This window comes from Protopterus annectens, chromosome 10.part0 (assembly GCF_019279795.1).
Source record: "Protopterus annectens isolate FY-2018-M chromosome 10.part0, PAN1.0, whole genome shotgun sequence".
Classification (NCBI taxonomy): Eukaryota; Metazoa; Chordata; order Ceratodontiformes; family Protopteridae; genus Protopterus; species Protopterus annectens.
In genome coordinates this window covers 1,274,866,633-1,274,891,632 of record NC_056744.1, presented here as the reverse complement: position 1 = coordinate 1,274,891,632, position 25,000 = coordinate 1,274,866,633, and the positions used below count along the sequence as shown (strand labels likewise).

The following is a 25,000-nucleotide window of genomic DNA, read 5'->3' as shown; positions in this document are numbered from 1 at the left end:
CAGATCTTATTTTGTGTCTGGCTTGTTTAACTAAGTGACTTACCAGATGATGATAAGTAGAATTAAAAATGGCAAAGATTTATTTACAAAATAACATTAAGATTGTAAATCTAGGATGTCCTGCAGTGGAGAAATCAATCACTGTTTGCCACTTATTACTAATATTTTCATATTTATGTTCATAGTTTCATAACTGAGAGACATACATGTTATTGAGGTGTATGTTGTGAAACATCAATGTGAGAAACAGAAGAATTCACTGAAAATGTTGGTTTATATCATACCATACTGGAAATGTTGCTAGTTGTAAGTAATTATGAAAATAAACAATAATTCCATATATTCTTAATACATTTTTCAACTAAGTGACTTTCAAATTACTGCACAGAGCAGAAACCTTAGACATTGCTGAAGAAAACTGTCTTAATATTTGCACTGTAAGTTGTACATCTTGAGAGATATCCAATGTTATTTATATCGCCAATTATGCAGTTTAACATATTTTTCTGTAACTATCTCAATAACCATGTACTCAGAGAGGAATTTCATGCTCTCATGTGAAAGCTCATGTCTGGTTAATAAAAGTACTCTAGCAATATATGTCTAGGTTGTACAATTTGCAAGATACAACAATTTACTGTGAAAGTTCAGCAAAAATATAATTCTGGGTTTACTTGCAATATATTCTTGTACTTACGGAAAGACTGTGGATGAAATGACTATTAACACTGTAAAGAATACTTCTCGCTGATAACTTTGCTATTTGTACAGTTTTAATAGATTTCATTATTTACACGGTATATTTGCATTTGTTTATCTTTTGTTGTTTAAGTTGATTTTTCAGAAAATGCTCTGGACAAGTCCCTTTCCTCTTGCTTGTTTGCTGCATTCATTTCCTTTGTTGCCCTTAGGTTCATAGGTAGTTACTAGGAATGTAGTCCATAAGACCATTGACTAGCCTAACAAATTTCCCAGAGTAATATGTGATCAAATAATTTGTTTAAAGTCCAACAGTAGGCAAATAGAAGCCAAAGGACTCAAACCCTGTTCTGTAGGAAGCAGCCTGTTGTCAGCCTATACCCTTAATACTCTACGCCAACTGCCAAACTACTTTTTTTGCTTCCCTCTTTATATTTTGCTTCTTCATCATCCTACCCTTCTTTTCCATTCCATCTCTTGCATCTCTTTTCTTTTGGCCTAATTGCTAGACTCCTATACTTATGTAGCTACATTGATCTTATGATCTTTTTACCCTATTGTTTCTTTCTTGTACATGAATACTCCATTCCCAAAGCTTGTTTGCTGAGTCATTTTGCCTCCAGATGTCTAACTCATCACTGATCCGATCATCATTTCAGCATAATCAATTCCACTAAAATGTTAGACTATAATCTGAGTGGCTATACCTCTACTTTAAATTAAACAGTGGCATGATCACTGCTGCCATGAGTAACTTCACCTGGACATCAATGATGCTAGTCTTGTTTAGGACCACATCAGGAGTTCTTGCCTTTTTGGTACAGTCTTGCTACAGTTGGCTATTCCCCTTATGGTTCAAGTTCTCTTTCAGTTGTTGCTCCCTGGCTATCCTGGAGTTCAGAAAATCCCAGTGTCTTACAGGCAGATTCAGATTACCCATGAGTAAAGTGATCTTCGTCCTACCTCATGCTGTAGTTTCTCTTCCAGTTTCTTCTTCTTCTTCTTCTCCTCCATCGATGCACTTGAAGCCTGATGCTCTCTATCAGTTATTTCTTTCTCTGCCTTAATTATCAGGGTGTTTACAATAGGTTCGACATAGACTGCTGCCTTGCCCCTGAAAGTAATCTTTTCTTCATCTCTGCCTTTGCACTTGATGCCATCCTTTATAAATATTGTTACTCCTCCTTTCCTCCCTTTTAAGTCATTCCTGAGCAAACAATACATAGGCACCTGCATATCCTACCTACCTTATCACCATTCCATGTTTCTGTGATACCATCAGTGTTCATTCCTTTTTTCTGCATCACTATTTACAGCAGCTCTGCCTTTCTTCCCAGAGTTCTTTCTCTGCATAGTTTTTCTACCCAGGCATGCTCCATGTCACTTTGTTTCTTCCTTTGCTATCTTATTTGTATTTATTTCATCCTGTATAATTTCTCTTTTACTTTTGTGGTACCCTGTCAACCAGGCATCCTAGTTTAAAAGGTATACCATTCCAACCCTGTAGCAGTGAATTTTATGGGTTAAAAGCTTTCCTTCCTGCCAGGTCTCTCATTCCTCCTTGTCCCAATCTCTAAACGCTGCCACAGCCAGTCATTATATTCCATATTCCTCTCCTGGAACAGGTGAAACTTCTTTGCTTGCTACCTCAAACCCCTGTTTTGGCATTACTCTGCCACCTCTGTGGCACAACTTGTTAACACCTCAGCTATCTCCTCCAGCAGGTTGCTAGTGTGTACATGCTCCATCATATGTGTTGTTACATCCCCCTTAGTGACTATCTTGGTCATTTCTTCCCATCTCTTACTATGGATAAGCCTTGTGGGGAGGTTCACTGCGACCCACTCTCCCTGTCTTTGTTATGAACACTCTTAACCCCTAATGTGACTGAATCTAAAATCACCAAAGCCCTCCTGTTTGTACTCACACTCTCATCTTCTTCTCTTCCTGCTCCATGCCTCTGTCCCTCATATCTGTATTTTCTTCTGCTTCTTCTTCAACTTTTCACCATTAAATTTCTTCACTGCCTGTACTCATTTACTGGTTACCTTACTCTCTTCTTGTGCTACAGTTGATCTATTTCCCACTCCTGTTTTGCTTTTCCTACAAGCACATCATACTGTTCTGTCCTTCCCATCTGGCTGAGTGCTGCATCTCTCTATTCATTTCCCATGCTTCCTATACGCTAACTGCAAGCAAAACCCACTGTTCTGTCCCTGTCAGATGTCTGAATGCCCCTGCCTGTCCACTTTCCTCCTGATGTTTATTGGAGTATTGGCTCCTGAATGGCCACATCAAGTTCTGTCTCCCCTTTATCACTTGTCACTGTGACAACCCAATGAAAAAATTGCCTAATATATTTTAATCCTCTTTTCAGGCATTTCCATTGAATCTGCAAACTATAATTTCCCCACTTATTAATTATTACCTGTTTTTCCAGGGTCATCTTCTTCTTTTGTAGAAAACTCTACATCTTCAGTTGTAGATACAGAAGCTTCTGTTGTTGGCAGGTTCCAGGGATCTTTAAACTCTTCTTGACGTTCTTTGCTGTGTCGGGTCCACCATGTCATATGGATAAGCTTTAAAATGCATATATATATAGTTATACCAAAATTAACATCTCAAATTCAAAATAAGAAACATTTGTAACATAACTACATATTAGGAATAATATACTGTTGCTTTCATAAATCACAACCGGTAACTAATCAGTCATTACTGCTGTTACAGTGAATTGAAAGGATCAGATACTTTTAATCACTCTAACGGCACAACAAATTAGATCAGAAACCTCAAAGATGTGTAAATTAGCCCTTAGTTACTATTTCTGGTATAAAAAGTAGATTTTTTTGGTTACTCTATTTTGATTTTAAAGTTTATGCCTCCAATATTATTAAAATTGTAGCCTACTCTATATGACATCACAGGAAGTGAAATATGGAATTAAAATAAATATTAGATATAGTGGCATATTATTGTACTTTTTTTCCACGTGCAGCCATAGGAGACCCATACTCCCTGTAGAGATATATTGTCAGCTAGGTATTGCAAGTAAACCTTTGTAATTTGACATTGTATGAGAACTGGAACCACATCACAAATCCACATTCTCACATCTGAAGAACTGTTTACCTAGAATGCTTTGCTACTTAGGCAAATTCCTGGCCAGTAAGTAACATGACACTACTGTCCAGGTGTGGGCATAGAGAAAACATTGGAAAGCAAGAGAAAAATAAGATATCAAAAACATTATTTCACAAAATAAATTTTAGCTTCAGCTACAGTGCAGTATGAAATATAATATTAAAGGTATTTGAAGAGTTTACAAACTGTGTCATTAAACAATTTGTAAATTATCATATTTATTTAACCAAATGAATATTCATCAAAAATGATCAGTAAACATTTGTGTAAATTAAAAAAAAAACTTCACTGATCACATATTTGATTAAACATGCTTCATTTGTATTTGTGAATCCAACATATGTAAAAATTAAAGTAGGAATACCTAAGGAATATAGTGAATAACAAATTCTGCTATAATACTATTAAACAATTGTTGTAGGGGGAGTTGCACTCTGCACCTCTACACCACTGTTTATATGTGTGTGTGTGTGTGTGTGTGTGTGTGTGTGTGTGTGTGTATATATATATATATATATATATATATATATATATATATATATATATATATATATGGGTCTACTTTGAAACATCTAAAACCCATAACATTGAATTTCATAACATCTAACACTACAAATCACAAGAAAATAACACCCCCTCCACATATAACGACACCAAACTACCAAACATACCTTTTATTACATTTCTGCAGGGGGGCAAGCCCCCCTGCACCCCTCATATGGGGGGCTCCACCCCCCATAAATTAAATATACCAACTGCAAGATTACACTACAGTTGGAAAAAGTAAATTTCCTATCCCCACTGTATCAAGCCCCCCTGCAGAAACATAGTAAAAAGTGTTTGGTAGTTTGGTGTCATTATATGTCATTATATGTGGGAGGGGGTGTTATTTTCATGTGATTTGTACTGTTAGATGTTATGAAATTCAGTGTTATGGGTTTTAGATGTTCTGGTCTTAATGTTATGAAATTAGATGTCATGGGTTTTAGATGTTTTGAAGAGGACCCATATATATATATATATATATATATATATATATATATATATATATATATACACACACACTCACTTCATAATCACTTTACCTTAGAATACTGTGAAGGACCAAAACCTCAGACACTTTGCTTTACCTCTCTCACTCTTGCCCTTGTGAGGCTTGCACTTGTGGTACTTGGAAGTTCAACAGCCACCCCAGAAAACCAAGTCAAGAGATCTGTCACAGCCTTCGTAAAGTAAGAGTACATCTTGCAGTGAAGGTTCTGTTTTTTCTAGTTCTGGTTTTGGCTGTCTTGTATGTTCTTTTAAGAAAAGGACTATGTTAAAATTTGGATATTCATGTAATAGGCAACTAATTGGTGCCCGTGTACAGATATTTACTTGGAAAGGAAATGCTTATTATGGGGCTAGCTGTAACGGGTCTATATCAGCTTATCAAAAGCTGATAAGAGCAAATGCTCTTTGATCAACCCCTAAAGGTTGAACAACCTAAATAGCAAAGACACGGAACAACGATTTTTTTACCAGGGAAAAAAATCACTGTTCCGCAAAAAACAATCAAAAAAAAAAAAACCCCAAACAAATGAAAACACAACATAAAGTGGGGGGCTTCACCCCCACACCCCCTACTTAAATATACCAACTCCGAGATCACACCATAGTGGAGGAAATGGCAAACTCCTGACAACGCCCCAGTGATTTTTTTTCCCTGGGAAAAAAATCGCTGTTCCGTGTTTTCGCTATTTAGGTTGTTCGATATTTAGGGTTCGATCAAAGAGCATTTGCTCTTATCAGCTTTTGATAAGCTGATATAGACCCGTTGTAACTGGGTAATATTAGTTCTAGTACAGCCTTACTGTACACTGTTAATTTTAACTTCAGTGTTCAATAACGTTTGAAAAACATTCATTAAGTAAACTATGACACTACTCTTTCTCTTCTTTTTAATCTGCATATATCCATGAGGTTTTAATGCACAGCAGCTTCTATTACAACTTTAGAATGTAAATGCTTTGCTAATGGTGCATTTCCAATGAATGTATTCATTTTAAGCTTTAATTGATTTTTCACTTATTTTAGTTAAATGAAAAATACTATGTAAAATGATTATTTTTATTTGCAGTGTTAAAATATCTTGCATTATGCTCAGTGTCCCATATTCTTTCCTCATGGCTCCCTATTGAAATGGCAGCACTCAAAATGCAGACTGCCATCAAGCCGGGAAAGAAAAAAGATAGAAAATCCAAGAGAACAGAGAATCTCATGCAAAGTGTTGATTAACACTAGCAGTAAGAACATACAATTTATAGTCATGCAAATTAGCTGATAATGACTTCTTTCCTCTTTGTAGCTAATGTATATCTGAATCGCATTTTCTGCAGTCGCACAAACAGACATTTTAGACCACAGCTCTTTGTGCCAGCAGTGATATTCTATCTGAATCCAAGGGATAAACTTTGCTGTCTTTGGTAAATAAGAATATCCCCAGTAGTGAATATTGCACTTGGAATTCACAAAATTATACTCACAGGACTACAGATATATGTCCAAAATTTGTATTTCATACTGTACTTCACAGTGTGGAGAACTATGTTACTCACACACACACACACACACACACACACACACACACACACACACACACACACACACACACACACACACACACACACACACACACACCACACTTAATATGATTACATCTGAGGTCACAAGGTCACTATTACATGGAGAAAAGGAAAACTTTTTTTTTCTTTTTGCACAAAAATTGAACATTTGGCTTTTCTTTGGTAAATTGGGAGGAAAGCTGCATTTCTGAACACAGTATTTGAACGTGCCTGATTTTAGCACCTGTGTTTTGGAACAATAAATGAATATCAGCAGATTCATGTTAATGCTAGACCCCATGACAACTACTGAAGGCTGTACTAGGAAAATAAAATGAATTTAGAACCCCTCCATTACTAATTTCTAAAGAAGTTAGTAGGTCTATATATTTGTTTTCCTTTTGGCTTCTTCAGAATCAATTTCCCTTTATGGCTGAGTACCTTTTTTGATCTACTGTAGAGAGAAAACAAAAAACACACACACAAAAAAAACATGAGGAACAAGTACTGGTTTCTTGCAAAAATGCTTAACTCATTTAATCCTAAACAGCAGGAGGCTAATTAACGTATTTGCTTCCTGAGAACTTCAATGCGAAGAAACCACTTGCTTCCTAAGAACTTTTCTCCAAAATCTGCTACTGAAACTCACTTCATTAGATTTATAATATTTGACAAATGTGTGTTACAACAAATGTAAAATATGATATCTCTTTGCTATACACTGGTGTTGGTACCAAATGTCTGACTGTAAAAGCTTATTTTATACTGCATATTTATTAAAGAAAAACTGTCTTGTTTGCAAAAAAAAAGCTAGTGTTGCGGTCAAACTGTTAGATCCAAGATATCTGTGAAGAAAACGTTCGCCTGTTCAACAGTTTTCCAATGATATATAACAAAAGGGGATAGCGTACCGCTGTGATATTGCCAAATCAATACGAATTATGTATATAAAAATTTCACAACATTTCAAAACAACTTTAATCTACAAATCTGCTTGTGTTAAGATAGCAAGTACCAATGAAAGCATTTATATAAGATGGCAACATTTGTTTATCTGTAAGACACACCGCTTTTATGAAATTAGTGCAGTAATGAAAATATAAGTGATAGCCATAAATGCTTTCTCAAAAGAGCATTTATATCTCAGAATCTCTTCAAATTACCCAACGTTATATGCAAATGTGCTTATTTTCCTGTGTCAATGTTTATATGCTGAATTGCGTGTCTTCATATGTATCTGTAATAATTTTTCTCCTATTTTATATATTGCTGCTTGTACTGTTGGTGCTTTCCTCCCTGGGCCTCCGCTGAAAATTAGTTCTTCTGACCCATATAGACCATTCCAGTAAACAAATGATAAATAAATAAAATAAAATGTTATTTTTTACAGGCTCCCACTTCTTGAATACACCATCCCAACATGACAGTAGCACATTCTATTTTTGTATTAGTAATAAAAACATGGAAATTATATTCTACATTTTCATAATTTCTTGTAAACACTCAATATCTCCAGCTCTAGATATCCCTTGCTGGCCTTTTCACTGTCATACATAGCAAATCATGTCAGCTTATACATGCCTTAGTGTGATGTATATATCTTTACCAGGACTTCAGAAAACAGACTTTGAAAACAATGATGAGCATACTCATTTCAAGAGTATGGGGAAGTCTCCTGTAAAGATGAGTGTACTCTTCTCTTACAGGATACACAGGAACTCTTTTGTTTTCCTGACGACTACACCCTTGCAACGAGTTAATGAATGATGTAAAGGTGAAATAATTAATGGGAAATACAAGTTAAAATAGCTCTAATTTGAGATTCTCTGCATGCCATCAGCTGGTTAACATGCTATGATTTTGTTTTTGGATTAGTATTGGTAACCATTTTCATAGGGTCATTGCATCAAGTAGCAATTTCTTATAATTTATACATTCATACAGAGTTTTTCATAGGTATAAAATATTAAGATGTCATTCTGTAGACTATTACAAGCCTAGCCAATAACCAGAGGTCAGAATCAAACTGTACTTTGTATTAGTTTAAATCCTTAACCATCTGTGCTTAACCTTGGAGTTCCTCTCTTTATCAGTCACTGTCTGCCTCATACACACCTATGCACATGCATGTGAGCACTCATACACGCACATGTACACACACACACACACACACACACACACACACACACACACACACACACAAAACATATTGTTAGTTTATATTTTGTTATGCTACACTACAATCTACAGAAGTAAAGCAAAATATCTGGCACTGACATTATTAGTTTTAATTCTGATTTGCTCAGCATCCTGGTATCTGTACTTTCTTTCAGACTGCATGTAAGTTTACTCATAAATCATCAAGAAAATACATAGTTCTATTTTCATTTGAAAACAAAATAAATGATGATTTCACTACACTCTACCGTATATGTTGCAATATGAAAAGGCCATTAATTTAAATGGTATGGGGAAGAACAAAAACTATTATAGTGATGGAATGTCTAATGTTAGCAGATTGACCAACAAAAGGAAACATGCTACAGGCAAACTGATTGGCTAAAGTATATCGTATCTGCTAACTTATTCTAGTTCTTTGTAAACTAGCATTATAATACTGAAAGCGAAAAACTAAATATTACTGTTGTGTGGGTAACTGGCACCACAAAAAATGAGCAAATAACATGCTATGAATGATTTTCCACATTTCTTTTAATGCAGGGACAATTGCAAAGCATCCATAGTGCCAAACAGATTAACTGGTTTCAGCTGCTACAGAGTATTCTACACAAAATCCAAAATTAATATTATCATTGCTCTGGATTAATTTTATTGATCTAAGGAGTAAAACAAATGTGGTGTATTTTTTTAGAAGATTTAGAAATTATATGAAATTTAGGTACAAAGAATGTTCCAGGAGATATTTTCTTTACACATTTGTTAACCAGATGCATAGCAGGCTCAACTAGTGCCTTTGCCGGTCAGATGAACTAGTGCTCCACTCCCTTAACTCTTCAAGTGAAGAGCGAAAAAAAAATAACCCTGCCCTAGCAATAATAATCTTGTTAACCAGGTGTACTAGGTAGGCACAACTGCCTGTTCTCATTGGTAACTCCAGAGGAATGTCTTTTGAAATAACTCACTGTCAGTCACACTGATTAACAAACTGAGAACTTTACTGATAAGCAGAACATACAGAAAGCTCTAGTTTTTGACTGCAGGTGGGCAAATAAAGGAAGATGAGTGGAGATAGAAGTGATCACACCATAGTTTAGATATCATGACCCCAGTTCATGACAATATATACATATATATATAGCTAGGTCTACCTGACATTGCCGACACTCCAGAATGCTGTCCGGAATGCCGACAATGCAGAACCGGCATCTCACTATAGTGCGGAATGGAAAGATTTCCATTCCGCACTGTAGTGCGATCTCGGAGTTGGTATATTAAATTTAAGTGGGGTGCAGGGGGGCGGAGTCCCCCTGCTAGCAGTTGAAAGGAAATTTTATTTTCCTTTTATATGGTCTACTTACTATGTCGAGATTTCGGATGTCGGTCATATGGTGTCGGCCATATGGTTATTGACATTCTGAAATTTCGGCATTGTGAAGTAGATCCATATATATATATATATATATATATATATATATATATATATATATATATAAAAAATATATATATATATATATATATAGATAGATATACAGAGAGAGAGAGAGAGATTTTCAAATAATATAAAGACATGATCGTGTAAATCCCAATCACTTTGCAAACCAGTTTTATTTACTATGCTTGTACTGGACTTGCCTGGAACCCAGGGGTCAACTGCCTATGCACTATAGCCATGCAAACCTTGTCAGATCTCCTTGCTCCTGGTTTGTTCACTCACCTTGGCACCAGCTTTGCTGACCCTGCTCTCATGACTTGTCAACCAGCAGGTTGCTTGGCAATCTCTTCTAGCTGGCTTCTATCCAGGCTGGTCCTTGCAATGCCAGGAGTATGTTTTCAGGTGGTAAGAAAGAAAGATGGGAGGATTCCCCAGTCCCCCAGCCCCAAACCCTCACCCAGTAGGCAGTGGGCCCAGACTGGCTGCCTGTTCTCCTCCCATGCTTCAAGTTAGCTTCCTGCTTCTTGACCTTGCTTAGCAAGATCTTGAATCAGGGGAACCACATGTAAGTTGAAAAGGTCCAGGCACAGGTCAGACAGGTATATTCAGTCCAGCCTGATCCAGGCCAGGTCCCAGTCCTCTAGGTCCTCATGCCTGAGAATGAGAAAGCCAAGCCTTGGGGGTATTTTAGCTATCTTAATGTTGATATGCCTTCTAATCCTTTCAATGGCATCAGTGGTGACTGTAAGGCCCTTGGGCTGGCCCAGTAATCAAGCAGCCTCAATCCCAAAGTATAGTACAATTTCCCTTAAGAGCACACAGAGATCACAGTCATTCAGGGGCTGGTTTCTCCCTCTTTCTCCTGATCCCGAATAAGACTCCCCACTGCACAACTATAGGGTTAGGATCTCAGCCAGGTAGTGAAGCCAAAACTCCAGCACCTTCTCTGTCCAACCAGTGGTTCATGTCCCTGCCCAAGTAGCTGACACACACACACTCATGCATACACACACAAACACACACACACACACACGGACACACGCACATGCGCACACACGCACACACGCACACATGCACACACACACTCACGCACACGCACACTCACACACACACACACACACACACGCACACGCACACGCACACACACACACACACACACACACACCCCCACACACACACACACACACACACACACACACACACACATACACTTTGAGATTTGATTTATATACAAACAGACAGACAGTCCTGGGGAAAGCTGGCACAGGTTTGCTAGCTATGTCCCCTTCTGCCCAGGCTAAATGGTAGTACCAGCTGCCATCAACCACTAATTATCATCTACTTTTAAGGCCCATACCAAAAGGTGCTCAATCTTACTGTGTAATGTTAATATTAATCCAAATGGTAAATGTGACCAAGACTTGAAGGCTATTTAGGAGTGGTCTATACAGTGTCACCAAATACATATGCAAGTACTCTAAGAGCTAAAGTATCTCTAAACAAACCAGCCACAATTAAAAGGTTTAACTATATTTAGTAATTAAATAATAAAAGAACAAGACAATATTCAATAACTCAACACAGTGGCAATAGAGTTCAGAATCACAGGAAATATTTTAAAACAACATTGCAGGACAGTCTCAGATAAATACAGAAAACATCTAAACTAATCTTACTATATTCCTATCCATCTTTAAGAGAGATTACTGTAATCTAGTACTTACTATTTGCAAGGCAAATGCAGATGAGTAGAGGCTCTTGCCAGCTGCAGAACCAAACACAAAATGCACAGACTTTCTCTGAGACATAGTTCTTAAATTAATACAACACATTAAAGCTGGGTCAGCTGGATGACATCATTCTTTGTCATCTGCCTTCAGTTCCCAGGCTAACAGAAACTTAAAATTTAGCACCTCTGTGTCAAAAATACTTCTCTCTCAGAAGTTTGCCTAGAACTGGAAGTCGTAAAACAGTTACACACTTTTACATTGGAAACCTGTAATTACTTCTGTTTCCAGACAATAGAAAGAACTTCTTGCTGTAGACATCCTGTCTCCTAGCTGAGATAAACACAATTTAAAACTCTTTGCTTATTTTCTCAGAGTTTGCAAGTTAATTCTGTATGTTCCAACTTCTACTATGAAAATATACATTTCCACAGGCATATAGTTTATACATATTTCTGCTCTTTTCCAGCATAGTACACTGTGGTTTCATTCATGAAGTTCAGTGCATAACATACAGTTCAACACACACTTCTGCACTAGTAGTTTAATATCCACATAACATATAATTTTTTACATTTGTAAGACAAGCATATAAATCATATTAATATTCACAAATGACATACAATTATTTACAAAATTTCAGCTAGCTAGGCTGGCAGCTTCACACCTCCCCCCTTTGAAAACTCAAGCTAATTTTTCAAGTGACCCTTGAGAAATGTTGCTTGACAGGGTTGAACCTATCTGGGAATTCCTTACCTCATTCCCTGTCTTGAGAGCCTGTCTGTGTTGGCATTGCTAACCCCACTGCGGTGCTGCACTGTCATATCATATGCTTGCAACCCTAGGCTCGACCTTACTAACTTGGCATTTTGCTGGCTGGCTCAATGCAGCCATGTTAAGGGATTTTGGTTTGTAACTACAGTGAATTTCCCTCCATACAGATAAGGCTGACGTTTCTGCAGAGCCCACACTATGGCTAGACATTCCTTTTCTACAGCTGCATAGTATTCCCCCCTGTGTTGGAGCCTATGCATGAGATAATCCACTGGGCTCTCTTTTCTCTCTGAAGAAATCTGGCTAAGTACAGTCCCCACCTCATGGTTTGAAGCATCCACCTGCACATCAATTCTTTGCTGTAATCTGGACTGGTTAACACAGAGGGTCCTCCCAAAGATCCCTTAAGCTTCTGGAATTCCTGATCACGTGCTGGGGTCCACACTACCTTATCTGGCCTGTTTTTCCTTGTCAGGTCAGTGAGGGGAGCAGCTATGGTACTATAACTGGGGATGAAGTTTTCTATAGTACCCTGCTGTCCCTAAGAATGCCCTCACCTGCTTTTCTATGCCTGAATGGTTTCCACTCTGGCAGGTTCTGGCCTGCTCTTACAACTACCCACTCTATGTCCCAGGTGGGAGACCTCTGACATACCCACCTGACATTTGCTGGGCTTAATGGTCAACCCTGCCCTCTGTAGTATGCCAGCACCTCCCTGACATGCTGAAGGTGCTCTTGCCAGGAATGGCTGTAGATGGCAATATCATCTAGGTAAGCAAGGATAAAATCTCCTGTTCCAGCTAGGATACAATATACCAGCCACTGGAAAGTCGCTGGGGCATTTTTCATCTCATAGGGCATCTTTGTGAACTCATACAAGCCAAAATGAGTCACAAAGCCTGACCTCTCTCTAGCACTGGGAGTCAAGGGCACCTGCCAGTAGCCCTTAGTAAGATGAATGGTGGTAAGATACTTAGCCCCACCAAGCTGCTCTAGGTCTTCATCTGTCCTAGGCAGGGGATAAGCATCTGACTATGTATGACTATTTAATTTCCTGTAGTCCACTCAAAGCCTGGTGCTACCATCCTTTTTTGGTACCAGCACCAGTGGGGAAGCCTAGGGACTGATGGACTCCTGAATTACTCCTATTTCCAACATTTCCCGTATCTCCTCCCTCAGAGTCTGTTGACTCTCTCAGTCACCCTATAAGGGGCCTGCTTAATTAGCCTTTGGGGTCCTGTATCCACATGGTGCTGCAGCAGGTGGGTGCACACTGGTTTCTCAGTGAACACATCCTGAAACTCTTGTAACACTGTTGGGATTTCTCGAATCTGAGTAGGGAATAGCTGCTGGGACATTGCTACCCCTTCCACTGAGGTGTCAGCCCGAGCCTCACTGAGGAGATCAGTCACCTGATCTCCCTCAGACTCCTCCTGCAATCCACTGCAAATACTCAGCACAAAGGCCTCCCTATCATGATAAGGTTTCAATATGTTAACATGGTACAATTTGTGACACTGCCTTGCCTAGCAGTTCTACAATGTAGTTAACATAACTGACCTTCCTTAACACCTGGTAGGGTCCCTCCCAAGCTGCCTTCAGCTTGTTGCATCTAACAGGAATTTGATCCATTACCTGCTGCCCTACAGCATACTATCTAAGTCAAGCCTTCCTGTCATACTAGACCTTTTTTCTGCTGTTAGGCTTCTGCCAGGTTCTCCTGGGCCAAGCCCATGTCTTCCCTGAGCCTTGCCCTGAGGTTTAGTACATATGCCACAAGAGACTCCTTGTGGGAATCACACACACCCTCCCACTCATTTCAAATTAAATCTAGAGGTCCCCTCACCCAATGCCCATACAACAACTCAAAGGGTGAAAACCCTGTGGATTCCTGGGGAACCTCTCTGTAAGCAAACAACAGATGGGCCAAATATTTGTCCCACTCCCTCTTAAAATGGTCTGCAAATGCCTATAGGATCATCTTGAATGTAACGTTTAACCTCTCAACAAGACCATCAGTCTGGGGATGGTAGGGGGTGGTCTTTAGGTGCTTCACCCCACAGTACTTACACAGACAAGTCAGCAGATCTGATATGAAATTGGTACCTCTGTCATTCAGTATTTCTTTTGGGAAACCTACCCAGCAGAAAATCTCTAACAAAGCATTTGCCACCTTTTCAGCCTCAATGGAGGACAGAGCCACTGCTTCAGGGTATCTGGTAGCATAATCTACTACCACTAGGATATACTTTTTCCCTGTAGACCTTGGAGTACTCAACTCACAGTGAAAAGAGAGTTCAGAATCACAGGAAATATTTTAAAACAACATTTCAGGACAGTCTCACATAAATAGAGAAAACATCTAAACTAATCTTACTATATTCCTATCTATCTCTAAGAGAGATTACTGTAATTGAGTACTTGCTATAAGCAAGGCAAATGCAGATGAGTGGATGTTCTTGCCAGGTCCAAAATCAAACACAAAATGCACAGACTTTCTCTGAGAGATAGTTCTTAAATTAATAACAACATATTGCTGCTGGGTCATCTGGATGGCATCACTCTTTGTCATCTACCTTCAGTTCCCAGGCTAACAGAAGCTTAAAATGTAGCACCCCTGTGCCAAAATACTTCTCTCTCAGAAGTTTGCCTAGAACTGGAAGTCATAAACAGTTAAACACTTTTACATGGAAACCTGTAATTATTTCTGTTTCCAGACAAGAGAAAGAACTAGCTGTAGACATCCTGTCTGCTAGATGAGATAAACACAATCATAAAACTCTTCACTTATTTTCTCAGAGTTTGCAAGTTAACTCTGTATGTTCCAACTTCTACTGTGAAAACATATTTGCACAGGCATACAGTTTATACACATTTCTGCTTGTTTCCAGCAGGGCACGCTGTGGTTATATTCTTTAAGCTCAGTACATAATATACAGTTCAACACACACTTCTGCACTAGTAGTTTAATATTCACATAACATATAGTTTTCTTACATTTGTAAGACAAGCATACAAATCATATTAATCTTCACAAATGACACAGAATTATTTATGAAATTCCAGCTAGCTGGGCTGACAGCCTCACAGTGACCCCCTGACATCAGGCTAACCTGCCCAGCATCTCAGACCATATAAATCATGCACATCTATAGATGGCTGTTATTGTCAATATGTCACTCACTACCATGGCTATCCTTCTCCACTTGTTTATAACATCTAGATCATTTCCCCCAGATGTATTGCAGTTGTAATGGGAAGGTCAAATTCCTGTTGTAAGTGCAGCACTAATGGCAGTAACTGGCCCCAAGCTATCCCCTGCCATCTCTGTCTGTATTTCTTTGTGTGTGTGTGTGTGTGTGTGTGTGTGTGTGTGTGTGTGTGTGTGTGTGTGTGTGTGTATGTAACAACTACCTGTCTTTTTTAAGTACAGCTTAGTGGATGGCTATTCCAATAATTTCTATACTGCAGCTAAGAAAGAAAGGCTGTCTAATTCTATCTCCCCATGATTTTAATCACATCTATGGAAGCCCCTTTTTCATCGAGGTCAGAGGTTTGCCAATCTTGAAAGAATGACATGTGTATCCAGACATGTTCTGTCCCTGCTACCCTGTAATGATGCATTCATCCCATGTCTTGAATGCCAACCAGTTGGGTCCCATTTCTTGCAACAGTGTGCACAAGGTGATCATCCAAATGACTGGGCAGAGTGCCTTGTTTCTTACTGCTTTAATAGAGACTTGCTGGCCCTTTCCTTTCTAATCCATCTTTGAGAACCAAAACCAAATGAATCTGTTGAATGAGAGGCTACCCCATCTCAAACCCCTACCCTGGGTTGACTGGGATACCAAGGGATCAATTCCCCAGTTCAGACTGCTCTATGGTACAAAACCAAGAACAGTCTATCCCAGGCCACAAAGTCCCTGCAGTTGTCTGCTGTTGCCTTTAATCCCTTAAATAGCATGGGCAGCATCTGCTTTACCCACTGGGTTTCTGGGCTCCTTGTTCCTGCTCCTGGACTGTTCCCACCCTTTGAACATCCTCCCCACCACCCTATCCTTTGTTAGACTGGGGAGGCTTGCTCTCTTCAGCACCCAACCCCTGACTGTAACGTTGCTTACCCCCCTTTTTCCATCTAGAAACTAGGTATTTCATTATCGGACCTGGGATCTTCCTCCTCTTCCTCTCAGACTGTAGTAAATTCTTTAGAAAATCAACAAACAATTTTAGTGACTGAGTGTAGGCCACCCTATTACAAGGCACATATGACTCCTTCACCAATGTCTGTGCTGTTATCCTCTACCCCTCAACACTTCCTCCAGAATGGTCTCACCTTTGTTGGCTGTGGCCAGGGCACTAGGGTTCTGTATTTGTGAACAAGCTGCTGGAAGAGGAATTCAGCAATGTTATTTTTACGGTTCAGTGCACAGACTGTCATGAAAGAAATGTTATATAACAAAGTTTACAAAACAAGCCTTCTGATAACCCTGTGTACTTGATTATATCTTACATACCTTTTGGTTAATGCCACATCCACTGATTGTCAGAGTGTAGTCTAATCCAGAAGGGCATAATCTGGAGGAACACAATACCTCTGCTAACTTCATTCCCCCATTCTGCCAGCCAGGAGACTGAAAACCACTTCCCTGCCAAGAATACTTTGATGCCTGTGGATCTAGACACATCAGTATATCCTTGTCTGATACCCAGGCATCCTGCCTAAATTTAATGTCGTTGAAGTTACGTAAGAATGCCAGCCATACTCCCAGGTCCTTCTTCAGCTCTTGAATTATCCTCACACAGTGGGTCTTTCACTTAATCCTTTTGAGCATCTGAAAAGAGCACTGTTGAATGTACAGCTGGGGACAACTGCTAAGCAATCAAAGTTGAAGCTCCCCAAAACCTCTATGATGTTTCTCATCCTTGTTTTCTTTTCCTAACTCCAGGATCATGTCACACAACTTGGTCGGTTTGTCACCTGGTAGAAGAACTGTTTGATCTCTTATGTCACTCTCCAGTCCCAAAATGTTTGTGACCTTAGCTGGACACTCCTCCTTGTCTGCAGCCAGGGGTACCTCTAGGATTATTCACATTTCTTTAAATCACTACATGCCAATTTTAGTACCCTCCGTCAATGACTCTGTGATCAAGAAATTGTCTAACAGTGCTCAGCTCTGCACAGACTCTCCTTCGTCTTCCAAATCCAGTGCGAGGTTATGCTGAATTTTTCAAATGTGGCACAAACCACCACACAGCCTATGTACATGACCTTATCAAAGTAAAATTTTCCCCCATTTCATTCAAAGCAGGTGGGAGTTCTTTGGGTGTACTGGCAGCAAGCAAAAAGCAGATATAATGTCAAACATGGTCATCCATGTGAACCCTCTTGCCCTAGTATGGTGAAAGCATAATCTATTGATGCATATTCAACCCTAACATCTTTTTTGTCTATCAAATGTTTCATCAGATCACCTTCTGGGAAAGACAGGTGTGAATTAGATCAAAGTTCTCAAGCCTCTTTTTTGAGAATCAGCCAGGGAAGGATGGAGGGTGGGGGGGTCTGATCTGATCTGATGAAGCTCTGAGAAGGACAGAAGCATCCATCTCCTGTTTACACTTAATAAACTGCGGTTTAAACAAGAAAATACTAACTTGAATCCTGTTTTATTATTTTTAATAAGAATAAAAATTGCTGTTTTGCACGGATCTTACACAAGAAGCTGTGGCAATGGTCAGTTTTAACAATTCATATGCTAATATCAAGAGTAATTCTTCATATACAACTAGTTTTCCCTATACATACTTGCATTTATGTCCAATTCTAGAGTTAGAGCAAATTGACACTTCAGTCTTTTTTCCTACCATCAGCCCCTACCATGCCAGTTTAGTGAAGGTGGCCATGCCTTGCCTTATGCTAGTGAAAACCTCAAAACACTCACGTATCACAATTAAAAACTCCACAAAGGCTCAAGCTCGAGAACTACTCCAAACTATTTTGATTACAACTTAGAATAGTGCTATTAACTGTTTTAGCATCCATCTGCAATTGTTGTACCGTAATCATATCCCTTACCCTACCCTGATGCAATATAGCTCATCCTAAGGCAAATCACAGGAACAAGTAGACTGGTGCACATGCTTAATGCACCTACCAAAACACTCAGATGTCTAACATTATTAGCAGCATCTGTTACTTTAGTTCCAAAACCTTCTGCGAATCAGTCCAAGTGAGAGGGATGCATCAGTTCTAATTTTATTTTTAAATCAAAAATTGCCTTAGCCATCAGTGTGGATCTGACTGCTCTTCATCCTCAAACAAGTCTGGGAGGAAATGTCTTTACTTTTAAAAGTACCAAATACAATGTTGACTGGGTAGACAAAGAACCTAACTTCAGGCTAAAGGTATTTACATCCTTAGATAAAGATTTAACCCTGAGTAAGAATTACTTATATGCACATCCTGAACAGACACCAACCTGGTTAACAACAGGAAAAATGATACTCCTTAAGAGTGAAACTGCAAGCCGTCCTAAGATACACAGACTAAAAACTTACCTTCTAACAATATACAAATTATGTACTGGAATGGATGTAGACAGAGTTTATAGTCATTTAGAAAAAATCAATTATGGTGACAGAACAAAAGAGTAATAAAAGAAAGTTGTATGGAACAAAGGATCATTTGTTGCTAAACAAGGCCATAATAGTAGAAAGGGGAACAATCTAAATATGGCTTGGATAGTTTACAAAAAGCAGTTAACAACATCTCACATTCATGGATAATAGAAAACTTACAGGTATGTACGATATACCTTACATTGATCAATTACATTGCAGTGATTATGAAACAGTGGCAAACTACTTTGCAGATGAACCATGAAAATGGATAAAAAATTCAAAGTGAGATATTTTGTTATTCCTTATCACCAGTGTTTTGTCTTGCCTTTAACTCATTAAACTGTTTGCCTAATTAATTATTCTATGGTTGCATTTTAACACCCAGAAGCCAACCTTGTTTAAAGACATCTCATCAACTTTTTTGTGCAGGATGTAAAACTGTATAGTTCATCAGACGTGGAGCTGAAAGCACACTTACAAATGGTTAAAACTTTCTCAGATGATATAAGAAGGCCATCTGATCTGGGTAAATGTCCAGAAACAACATTTAAAAAAGGAAAGCTGCAGCACCAAGAAAATAACTGGGACACAAATGTTATATAAGGGAACTTGAGCAGGAGGGAGGGCATAAATATTATAGCAATAACCCACGCCTGGGTGTGGGTAATGTGAGATTTAACCACGGTTGGCGTGGTTTGGTCCCGAGGGTGAAGCCCGAGGGACCAAACAAAGACAACCGTGGTTAAATCCCACATTACCCACACCCAGAAGTGGGTTATTATTATATAATGACATTATTTAAGAAAAGAAATAATTACTTTTCTTAAATAATGGCATTGTATAATGCCTCTTTGCTGCCCTTCCGCAGCTGTCTGGTATTCCGCGGCAGTTCTGATGTACTGCATGCCTACGCAGTACATCAGAGTTGGCAAAGCAACGGAGAATGCAAGATTTCCGTTGCTTTTACTGTTCGCTATGTTAAATGGGTTTAACATAGCGAGACAGCTTTAAAATAAGCAACGGAGATCTCCGTTACTTATTTTAAAGCTGTCTCGCTATGTTAAACCCATTTAATATAGCAGACAGGTTTAAAAAAGCAACGGAGATCGCAAGATCTCCGTTGCTTTAACTGTGTCGCTATGTTAAAGGAGTTTAACATAGCGAGACAGCTTTAAAAAAAGCAACGGAGATCTGCGTTGCTTTTTTTAAACCTGTGTCGCTATGTTAAACTCTTTTAACATAGCGAGACAGTGTTTTATACTAACAGAAAAAGTCCGGGCGACCGGACCTTTTTCCATTAGTATATTGAAGGATTTACAACGGGCACGCTGGTTAGGCTGGCCAATCAGCGTGCGCGTTTTAGAGGAAGAATTGTATAATTGGGCATAGATGAAGGGGTGGCAATAAAACATGAACAAAATAGGCTAAAGCTCAGAAAGGAATACTTCAGAAGACTAAAACTAATAGTGAAAACAAAGTCCAAGCTATAAATCAATTTACTTTTTCTGTTCTGACTTACAGTTTTGGGATAATTGATTGGCGACCAAAAGGTATTGAATTAATTGGGCATGAAATTAAGAAAATGATGTATAAAAAGCATTGTACACCAAGACTGTATATTCCTTGTTCTGAAGGAGATATAGGCCTCCTTGAAATTGACTAGATGTATAGATCTGCAATCATGGGACTGCATACATATCTGCTAACCTTATCAGATTCAAACATAGGGAAAGTTGGAAAACATGAAAATAATAAGTCTAAGATGACATTTATGCTTAGTTTAGAAGCATTTCAAAAGAAAACGGTAATGGAAGTCAAACCAGAAATATACAAAAATCATTCAGCAACTGAATGTGCCAAAGAGAAAAAGAATATAAGGAACAAGGACCAGATAAGAAGGAACAAAATGGGGGTAGAGTCCACAAATATAGAGGTAAGTATTGAGATCTTCCGGAACAATGTCATGCTAACCAAGATGTGACATAATAATAGTTAAGGAGAGGCAAACTGAAACCAAAAGATGAAAGGCTAATTATGTCTGCACAGGATAGTTGACTATGTATGCATTGTTTTACAAAGTCCATTGAAAGCATGGGATAAATAGATAAATGCAGGTTCTGAAAAACAGAATACAAAACATTGGCACATTATGGTGCTGGGTGTGATGCACTCATGGCCATGGGCCTGTGTACTGAAAGGCACAATAATGTGGAAAGACTGTTTACTGAGGATTGTGCAAACACTACAATGCAGAAGTAATCAAGAAGCATTTGAAACGTAAATCATAAAGCATTATAAAGAATGATGAGGTGTCTATGTTATTGGATCATCCATTACCAACAGATCAGAAAATACATGTGAGAAAACTGGATAGTGTAGCCCAGGAAGAAAGACAAAATTGCAGTCATGACTGAAATTGTTGCACCCAGTTATTATAGAGCTTATGCACAGAGAGACACAAAGTCATAAATTACTGGGATTTGTAAGCGGAAATGAGGGCAATGTGGATGGATACCCGGACAGTTCCAACAGTAGTAGGAGCAACATGACGGTGCTGACAAGAGCACACTTGGATAACATCAAAGACTGAAACAGTACTAATTTCATGAAGTTTAATCATATGCTGACTTTGGAATAAGGTCCATTCCCATCATATTATTAGAAACCCAAAACACATGGAGAAATTAAACCGGGAGGTACTGTTTTTACCTGCCTGACTCATTCTGGTGATATGTAAGCCTTTGTTAGTGAACATCTGCATTTTGTTGGGCTATCTTTCCCCAAACCACAGAACTGTCCCCCCAAAAGTGTAGTACATGGTACTAAAATAGCTAACTGGATTATTACTGGACTTAAAATAATGATTACTCTAGCTTCTGACACCTCCTATCTCCTTATGTTGATTGTATGCAACTGTAGTACACTATATGGACGTAAAATCCCATATCGGTGTCCCTAGCTTATTAAGATACATTCATAGCCTATACTTCATATTGAATGTCTGCTGCCACTCTTCCTTAGTTATGCTATCACCCTGAATCATACTTACATGCATTCTGACAAGACCTATGAGGTGTGTTCATTGGCGTCACAAACAGACCGGGAATGCTTCTTCCTCTACTACTGCCTGCCCTGGCTGATGGTTCTTTCCTGGGCCCATGCCAAGTTGTGCTCTGGTCATTTCCTATCTTCCCCCATGCCTTCTCACTTGTCCTCCCAGGATCATTGGGATATTGAGGACAAACGGTCTTTCTGTCTGATCATGCAAAGGCTCCTTTATGTTTTACTATGCAGCAAGTTTCAGAGTTGAAAAGAAACTTCTAGTCAAGTTATCAGTATATGAGTGGTGACTAAATATTGGGCATGAAGTATCTGAATGAAAATAGGTTTAAAAGTATTATGATAATAACATTCTGGCAAAGAAAATGAAAACTATAAGTGCATTATTGGGACAGATTAGAGACAATATTATATTGAACTCACCAGATAAAGTAAGAGATCCTGAAGATAATTCAAAGACTAGAATTCTGAACACAGAAATGAAGGAAGAAACTGGGCTTGTCATTTGAAAATATTCAAAGACATTGGTGCTGGAAATGACTTAGCTTATATACACAATAGACCAGAGAGAGACATCTAGAAATATGCATTTCTGATTATTTATTTATTTATTTCCATTTGTTTACGGGGGAAGTCTAATTGGACAAACAATAAATAAAATACTGTAGTAGTAGTTTGAACTCTTTGAAGGCTTTCCCGAAGCGCTGGAGAGTGATTAAAGTCTGTTGTTTTTGGTTCCTGCTTGTCGTTGTCATTAATTGGACAAACAAGCCCCTTTTCAACAGTGGTCTAGGAGAAAAACTCTAAAAGAAATAATACCAGTAGTACATATACAACATACAGAATACTCAGCTAACATTTAGAATCATTATATACGAAATATAAACCAGATAGTTAAGAAATAAGTATATTTTGCAGTAAAATAAAGCATCAACACACATATCAAAGATAAATTAAAACTTTTATTTTCCTATGTACACATACATGCAAAGATTAACTCTTCTCCTATTTTTCTGTTTTTTGTTCTTCTTGTGACAACCACATAATTACCTCTGAGCTGATGTAATAGTACTTAACTGCACTCTAATAATTTAAGCTATTCCGAACTTATTTCATTTTGCATGCATGGCTTCCATGGCCCTCATTGAACTATTTCTTTATCACCACACCCGATCTGTTTCTCCCCCTCCTTACTTCTCTCCCCCCCCCTTATTTTTTTTCCTATTATGACTGTAGTTCTATATGGGTCCCCTTCAAAGGACCGAAACTTCGAACATTGAATCACTAGTTTGTGAAGACCAGATGATCGAAGTTTTGAAATATTGAACTTTGTGAATGGAGATCACTGTACAATGTGGAACGGGAACTTTACCATTCTCTTCACTGTAGTGCAATCTTAGAGTTGGTATATTTAAGTAGTAGGGGGTGTGGGGGTGCAGGGGTCTTGCCTCCCTGCAAAAACGTGAAATAAGTTTTCACATTTTAGAATATTTGTTAGTAGGTTCCGTATTTTAAAACTCACTACTCTGGTCTTCAATGATCAGAGGTTCGATGTTCAGAAACTTTGATCCTTTGAAGTAGACCCATTCTACATTCCTAGGCTGGCCATTACAGTTATTTTTTAAGTGAAATAAGGACATTTCAGATTCACCTCCCAAAATCCTTTGATTTTTATCCCCATAACCATAATAATTTATGAGTTTGGTCTATAGCTAATCACAGACACTTCCCTATAAACCCATGCTTCCATTTTCCCTAGTTTAATAACAGACCTCAAACTCGATAATCCTAGGCACCACACCCTTCTGTTGGCATGTTCTAGGGATGAAGGATAGTGTGGGTTAAATCACTCAATTGTCCACATCCATTAATACAATATATTAAACAGTTTTACACCACACTGTTAAAGTATGAACACAACATTAGCAGTTTATTATTTTTTTTAAATTTCCCCCAGGACCCAAACCAGTATACTATGTGCAGTTTTATTGTTTCTATTTGGCAGATCTGAAGAAGCTTTTTGTCGAAAGTGCTGTTATGACGTTGGACAAGTTACAACAGTAGTCTTGTTTTTAATTAATCAATTATATTTGGATCCTTTATAGTTGTTGTGGAGATATGTGAAGGCTGCCAGCCTAGCTAGATATAATTTTGTAGATAATTCTGTCATTTGTAAACATTAATATAAGCCACAGGCTTGTTCTCTTAAATAAGAAAATTGTATTGGATGTTGAAGTTCAAAAATGTAACCACATTGCACTCTGCTGGAGGAAAGCTGATAAGTCAAGCCTTGTATAAATGTTTGATCTCAAACTCGGAGCTGTGATATCTAAACCAGCAGATTCTTTCTATTGTTTTGAGACCAGAGTTAATTGCTAGATTTTACATATATAATGTCTTTAATTACTGTGATTTCCTCACCAGGTGCAAGATCAAAGCAATGTAAATGTAGCGTATCTGTTAACCTGGGAAACCAGAGAATTGTGAAGAATGATGTAATCTAAAATGAGTCAGCAAGATGTGTAATCAATTTAAGGACAGAGAGACTCAGAGCATTTGGCATTTGTCTTCAGAACATCCAACATCACCAGCACTGCTTTGCTCTATATGTGTTTATTTTAGAACTGTGTTTGCTCTTATATATAGTTAGGAAATAGGAATATTAGACTAGTTTTTTTCTATATTGATGTCAGAACTATTCTACTGTATTATTCTAAGCATTTCCCTGTGATCTCTCTGAATATTCTTGTTTTTATTATTTA

The 25,000-nt window shown here is 38.3% G+C and overlaps 1 protein-coding gene across 1 annotated transcript in view; it reads right to left on the bottom strand.

Annotated features, from left to right (window-relative positions):
- SLC5A9 (solute carrier family 5 member 9) overlaps positions 1-25,000 on the bottom strand; it is a 919,403-nt gene that overhangs the window by 22,127 nt on the left and 872,276 nt on the right. The window contains exon 12 of the mRNA XM_044085977.1: positions 3,128-3,278. Coding sequence (XP_043941912.1) covers positions 3,128-3,278 — 151 coding nt within the window. The remainder of the gene's footprint in view (positions 1-3,127; positions 3,279-25,000) is intronic.